The 7630-nt window shown below is 33.2% G+C and overlaps 1 protein-coding gene across 1 annotated transcript; it reads left to right on the forward strand.

Moving 5' to 3' along the window:
• The first annotated feature begins 1359 nt into the window (after positions 1 to 1359).
• Positions 1360 to 3752, forward strand: LOC128923547 (uncharacterized). Its single transcript, XM_054235814.1, has 2 exons — positions 1360 to 1806; positions 2866 to 3752. Exons 1-2 carry the CDS (start codon positions 1514 to 1516, stop codon positions 3725 to 3727), a joined length of 1155 nt encoding a protein of 384 aa, XP_054091789.1. The 5' UTR covers positions 1360 to 1513; the 3' UTR covers positions 3728 to 3752.
• Positions 3753 to 7630: the final 3878 nt, after the last annotated feature.

A 7630-nucleotide genomic window follows, 5' to 3' on the forward strand; every position in this document is an offset into this window, starting at 1 on the left:
TTTAAAGTGGAAAATGCCACTTTGCAACTATATGTTGATCCGAACATTGAAAATATTTTTAAAATTTCATCTTTCGCTAGTGGATACTTTCTTTCATCAATCATTTTCCAAAACTCAATACCGGAGTCAATAAGTAACGAAAAATCTGATTGCATTTCTCTGATTTCTTTTTGAAGTAACGGATCAAAGGAAGCAACATCACACGTCAATAGATTATCATATAGGTTTATAATTGGTTGTATTTGAGATAGATCTTTAAATCTTTTGTTGTAATTTTCTAAAATGCGGGATATAATTTGGCTATAGTATTCTAATTTATTTGTGATTGAAAATTCCTTTGCAAGTGATGATAGGTTTGGCATACTTATGAAATTGTTATTGTTGATTTGCTGGGTTAAATTCTTTAATATTTCTTGAAATGTTGTTATTGTTTTATGTAAATTGAAAATTAGTTTATTGTTGTCCTGCAATGTCAGATTTAATTGATTAAGTATTTTTGTGATGTCGCACAGAAAACCAAAACCTAGATGCTTTATAAATTTTTCATTATTCAATGATGAAACCAACGATTTTCCTAACTCTGAATTATCATCTTCTAGAAATATTTTGACCTCTGTTCTTAGTTCGAAAAGCCTTTGCAAACATTTGCCTCTACTTAGCCAACGAATTTCGGTGTGTAAAAGTAAATCGTTATGTTCAGCGTCGATTTCTTCTAAGAAAGTTTTAAATTTTCGATGGCTAAGCGCATTATGACCCCCTTGATTTTATTTATGATTTTAATTGCTGTTTCCATTGCTTGTACACAACCCAGTTCTTTTGAAAAAAGCACTTGTTGGTGAATGCAACAATGAAATGCGGGAACCTTAATGTTATTCATAGATAACTGCCCAACCAAACCAATTTTTTTGTCCACCATGACCTTCGCACCATCTGTACATATTGCTCTCAATTTATTGGTGTTCACTATAGAGAAAACATGCTATTCTAAAGTATCAAATAGAGTTTTCCCGGTGACGTTACCAAAGAAAGCAAGAGTAGTAACAATTTCTTCAAAAGTCTCAAATCTATCATTGACAGTTTTTGCACAAATAACAAACTAATTGGCATATGTTGTTACTATCTGTGCTTTCATCTAAGCATATTGAATAATATCTACATTTTAACAATCTGTGTTTGGTACAGGACTGTATATATGCACTGAGAACCTCAGTTCTACGTGCTATAGTTTGGTGGGATAATGGAGTGGTTTTCAAAATTTCCTGTTTTTCTTTACCTTCATCAAAGCATTGCAGAACATTATCGCATAAGGGTGCGTGCAGAGTGGCCGCTTGTTGCCGAGCCGAGCCGACTGCCGCTTATTGCAAGAACTTGTTCATGCGAGAAACAAGTTTGAGTGTGCATAGTGGATGCGAGAATCAGCGCTGATATTTTATCTATTATTTGTGTTTTATGTATGTTTGTATGCATTTGGGTTTGTTGTTCATTCGTGTTTGTGAAATTGAAGTGAAAAGATATGGATTCGTCAGATGATGAGTATTTAGCTTCGGCTACTGTTTTAAAGTATTTTATCAACAAAAAATCATTTGGAAAACATCCAATAAATGATAAACGAAGTGAATTTGGAGAATTTCATCACTTATATAGTGATTTAAGAAAATATCCTGCCAAGTTTAAAGAATATACTCGAATGAGTATTGAAACTTTCGACTATATTCTCGAAAAGATTGGTGATAAATTAAAAAAGAAGTGGAGTAATTTTATTAAAGTACCAATATGTCCATGTGAACGCTTGATAGTAACTCTCAGGTAAGAAATTTTTTATGTTTTATATATTTGTATTTATTGTATTAAATTCATTTTATATCGTATTAAATTCATGAATACATTTTTTTATAAATAAAAAGAAAAATTAAAAAAAAAAATTAAAAATAAATAATATAAATTAATTAAGAGGAATTTAAAGATGAATAAATTACAGTTTCCATTGTATTTTGGTCTGGAACCAATGATGATGAAGTTGATGGTATATTTGTACCTTCAACTGTGGTAAATGAGATCGGTTGAAAACAAGGAGTTGTGCTAAGGTCTAAAGAATTTATCTGGTAGCTTTCAGAAGAAACGCTGGTTGGTGAAGACAAAGGCGCGTATCTTGAAGTTTCATTGGACAGTGTGGGCATATTTTTAACTTTTGCATACACGTATTTATAAAGTACATTTTGCATTTCCATTCGACACAGAAATTTATTCTCTGGGTCCAACTTCCGAATATGCGGCAAAAGAGTTACGAAAAATGCTTCATCTTCATCCAATACAGTCTTTTTTTTCCATTTTTTTATTTTCCAGCAGTGCCAATTTTCTTTTTTCAATTTCCAACAATTGGGCAGTGCTGTTAGAGGTATTTTTTTTATTCGATGGAACTTCACAGCTGAACTCGTCATTGTCGCACAGATCTCTTGTTTCTTCGACTTGTGAAGTGTTGAGAATATCTTCAATTTCTTCTTCATATACAACCTCTTCTTGGGTAGCTTTTACACTTGACGCTTTTAAATTACCACTTAAATTTCTGAATTTCATTTGGTCCTTTAAAAACAGTAGAGAATTGAAATAAGGCCAACTCGAAGTAATTTGTGATGCGGCATCCCCCGATTTTGGAGTTGGAATTTTGCGTACTTCACATCGAAATTGATCGCGTAAATACTTCCATTTTTTTTTAAGTCTTCCTCTGCAAGATCAAATAAAACCATATAATAAAAATATGATAAAAATTATATGCATACATGAATTTAAACAATAATATACAAAAATTTATACAAATAATATAATATAAATTTAAATAACAATTTTTGTTTTAACTTTCTTATTTAGATTTCTGGCAACTGGAGCATCATTTGCCTCACTATCTTTTTCGTTTCGGCTAGGCAAATCAACAGTAGGAGCTATTGTTAAGGAGACAACACAAGTTCTATGGGATAATATGTTTACTATACATATGCCGCAGCCAAACGAACAATGTTTTCAAGAAATTGCAGAGCAATACTGGAAGCTATGGAACTTCCCAACTTGTATTGGTGCTATCGACGGGAAGCACATACGAATCAAGTGTCCAGGAAATACTGGCTCCATGTATTATAATTATAAACACTTTTTTTCTATTGTATTGCAAGGTATTGCCGATGCCAACTGCAAATTTATTGCGGTTGAAGTTGGTGGACACGGAAAGCAAAGTGATAGTGGCACTTTTAGCTCTTCCAAAATCTTTAATCTTTTAAAAAGTGGAGAACTACCTGTACCAGGAAATACATGTCTGCCAAACAGTGGAGAAATTGTGCCATATGTATTTCTTGGGGATGAGGCTTATCCCCTTTTAGAATGTTTGTTAAGGCCGTATAGCCGAAAAGAGATAACGGAAGACCATGAATATTTTAATGCCCGGCTTTCAAGAGCTAGAAAGTGCATTGAATGCGCCTTTGGGTTATTAAGTGCAAGGTTCAGAATATTGTGGAAACCCATTGAAACGGATCCTTTGTTCGCTGAACTCCTTGTAAAATGTATATGCCTTCTACACAACATAATTATTGATTTAGAGGGATTAGATGAAAATTTAAAAGAAGAAGTGCAAAAAGAAAATTTGGAAAAAATCATAAAAGAATTCAATAAAACAAGTGTCAAAAATGGTAGATTAATAAGAGATAAATTTTGTAATTTCGTATGCATGAATAAAATATAACAAATTTCAATGTAACTTACTTGGTATTTTCTCGCATTGGTTCTCGCAATAAGCGTCAGTCGGCTCGGCTCGGCAACAAGCGGCCACTCTGCACGCACCCTAAGTTTCTGAAAAACTCGCCATCGGTGAAAGGTCTGCCTTGCTTTGCTAATGCAAGTGCAACTACAAAAGATGCCTTTTCACGTGGGCATACTTTTTTGTTTGCCATAGGTTGAGAATTTAATTGTAAATAAAATTTTCTTTTGTAATTATCAAGAAGACTTTTTCGGGCGTCTCCCTCGATATTTACAAGATTTTTGTGACAACGTTCATAATGTCTTTTTATATCATGTTTGCTACAACGTTTTATTTTTTTATAACAAATTAAGCATTCTGCATGCTTTTTATTGTTCTCAATAAAAAAATAACATATTTCACAAATCTGTTGTTTAGTGCGTTCTGTTTGTAAAATATTAATGGTGTTGCTTGCTTGAAATTCTAGCGTCAACTGATCGCAAAATTCTGCTTTGCTTGCCTACGAAGTTGAATACAGTTGGTGTGAGGTATACGTACAAGTTAACACAATTGATTATAAAATTCGCAAACATCGGTCAATAACTTTCACCTGCAATCGATGAACTGCTGACGCTGCGTCAGTTATTGACTTCGCACACGCATCCGTCCAAATGTTGACTCCGCATCAGCATATTGCCAATTGGGGACAAACAACAACGTGACCAGCAAATAACATAGGTATAATTTAGGCTTAAAAAGTATTTTGTATTCAGTCTTTAGAAGACAGTCTTGAGTCGACAACAGCTTTTAGTTGGAGTCTTTAATGGAAAGTCTTAGTCTTTAGAACTCATTTTAAATAATAAAATAAACTGCGGACGCAATTCTGCTATTTAAAAAAAAAAAAAAGTTTTAATAAACAAGTAAGGAAGGGCTAAGTTCGGGTGTAACCGAACATTTTATACTCTCGCAATTTATTGATGTAATATTATAAAGATAACACAATTCGACCCATATATTGGGTATGAAGTTCAATAGAATAACGAAAATCATCATAAATAGTATATGGGGACTGAGGTAATTCCTAAACCGATTTCACTCGTTTTCACCACCAAGATACAATGTATCGAAGACTATACGCTCACTTAATTTAATATTACTTATAATTAGGGATATGGGATCTGGGGGAAGTTATGACCCGATTTTTACCATTTCAGGTACAGAGAGAAACTGTTATAAGAAAAAAATTCAGAGGGAATGAATTACATTAAAATATCTGAGGGATTTACCTAATTATATTTTCGGGGAAAAATTACCCTTAGGCACTGAGTTCTTCATGTTCTATATCAGGGGCCTTGAAAAGTCATGGTTCGATTTTGACAATTTTTTCACAAGTGATGCAACAGATCATATACAGTGTTTGTGTAAAGTTTTATTTCGTTATCTTCATTGGTTCCTAATGTATATATTATAAAGTGAAGGAATAAGATGAAATTCAAAAATGAGTTATATGGGAAGTTGTCGTGGTTGTAAACCAATTTCGTCCATTTTTACACGTGTCATCACGGTGTAAAGAAAATATTATATACTGAATTTCATTGAAATCTGTCTAGTAGTTCCTGAGATATGGTTTTTGACCCATAAGTAGGCGACACCACGCCCATTTTCCATTTTGTAAAAAAACCTCAGTGCAGCTTTCTTCTGCCATTTCTTATGTAAAATTTGGTCTTTCTGACGTTTTTCTTTATTGAGTTAACGCACTTTTAGTAATTTTCAACCTAACCTTTGTATGGGAGGTGGGCGTGGTTATTATCCGATTTCTTTCATTTTTGGAGTGTATAAGGAAATGGCTAAAATAAACGACTGCAGAAAGTTTGGTTTATATAGCTTTATTGGTTTGCGAGTTATATACAAAAAAACCGACTTGGGGGCGGGGTCACCCCCACTTTTCCAAAAGAATTACATCCAAGTTCATCCAGCTGAAGTTTAGTTCAAGTGTACTTTAAAAATAATTTAAAGCAATGTGTTGAGTGATAAAATCGCCCGTGGAAAAAACGGTCGAAACGCAACATATCAAATCATCCGTGGAAAAGACGGCTATAAAAGCAACATAATAATACTGCATCAATCGCCCGTGGAAAGACGCCGAAACAACGTAGTATTACTACCTCAAACCTCAAACACTTGACTGGACGAGCTGGTCCAACACCCAAGAAGCGTCAGGATCCTGTAGGAAGGAGACGCATCCTCCAAACGTGCGCACCGTGGGAGCTTTAGTAGGTACTAACCAAACGAGAGGACACCCTAGGCGCCAAGAGGCTAACAAGTAAGAATTAGAAGCTAAGAAAATATTAAAAGTTAAAAATTTTGTGAAAGAAAAAAGGAAACTTCAAATAATAATTAAGATATTAAAAAGAAGTAAGAAAATTTTACAAATTAAAAAATTTATGAAATAAAAAAAGGAACATCAAAAAATAATAAAGATATTAAAAAGAACTAAGAAAAATTTACAAATTCAAAAATGTATGAAATAAAAAAAAAGAAACATAAAAAAATAATAACAAATTAAAAGGGAAAAAGCAAATAAATAAGCTTCAAATTTGATAAACACGGAATTTTTAAAATAATAAAAAAGGGAGTAAGGAAAACGCACAGAGTTTAAAGAATTTAATAAAATAAAAACATTTAAAAAATTAAACAAAAATAATAATTAGAAAAATACAATAAAGAAATACATACATACATACGTTAGAATTAACAAAAAGAAAGAAAGCATAGAAATCATTATTTTTTAAGAAAATGTTTAAAAAATAATTTTAAGAAAAATTGTTTAGTAACATTTATCTACATTTAAAATTTTAATTGTATATTTACTAGCCTTAACTAACATTATAACAAATACATACAACGGGCTCGTACAGCCAATAAAATAATAAAATCAAGCTGCGGTGAATCGGGGGACCCTCCAGCTTAAAAAAAATAAAATTCTCTGCGATTCACCATCGACGGGACCCTTTAGAGAATTATAAATCTTAAATAAATATAAACATAGGCTTGTACAGCCAATAACTTAATATAAAATAAAGAGCCGCGATTCACCACCTTTGGGGGGACCCTCCGGTTCTTTATTATTAAAGCTCAACTCTGCGATTCACCACCCAAGGGACCCTTCAGAGTAAAAGAATTAATTTAAATACATTAAAAAACAATATGTCAAACCCAAATAACCTAATCCGTACTTCTGTACTTAACACTGCTTCTCAGCAACCAACTTCTTCCTCTTCCAATAACTTTAATATGGACCAGTTAACCACGATCATAACTGGAGTTGTTAACAACATATTAAAACAAGAAGGACGAAACATAGTCCAATCCGACTTAAACCCAAATGCTTTCCCACAATATAACTGAACTTGATAAAATACCAGACGTTGTAAGATGCCTTTGCGATTTCTCAGGTAATCCAGGAAAGTTTAACTCTTGGAAAAAAAGTGTAGATCGAATCCTTCAGATCTATGAACCTTTGAGAGGAACGCCAAAATATTACGGCATCCTCAATGTTATAAGAAATAAAGTCGTAGGAAATGTCGATATGGCCCTCGAATCTTATAACACGCCATTGGACTGGAAGGCAATTTCAATATTCCTTACCCTCCACTACGCTGACCAGATTTAGGTAACCCTGAGTACCAAATGACTTCTTTGGTACAAGGTAACCACACCATACAAGAATTCTAACAAAATCGGATGCATGGAAGTTGGTCCAGAATATATGCATCTACTTACACGCACTTACCGAGACAAAGCTCTAGATACATTTATTCGGGGATTAAAAGGAGATTTGCCAAGACTTCTTGGTATGAGAGAACAAGTTGATCTCCCTCAAGCACTTCACTTATGCTTAAAACTTGA

This window comes from Zeugodacus cucurbitae, chromosome Y (genome assembly GCF_028554725.1).
Source record: "Zeugodacus cucurbitae isolate PBARC_wt_2022May chromosome Y, idZeuCucr1.2, whole genome shotgun sequence".
NCBI lineage: Eukaryota > Metazoa > Arthropoda > Insecta > Diptera > Tephritidae > Zeugodacus > Zeugodacus cucurbitae.

Excerpts from the sequence above, each read along its gene's own strand:
- LOC128923547 (XM_054235814.1), top strand. The coding sequence starts at position 1,514 with ATGGATTCGTCAGATGATGAGTATTTAGCTTCGGCTACTGTTTTAAAG. Across the intron at positions 1,807-2,865 it reads CGCTTGATAGTAACTCTCAG|ATTTCTGGCAACTGGAGCAT; the intron begins GTAAGAAATTTT and ends TTTCTTATTTAG.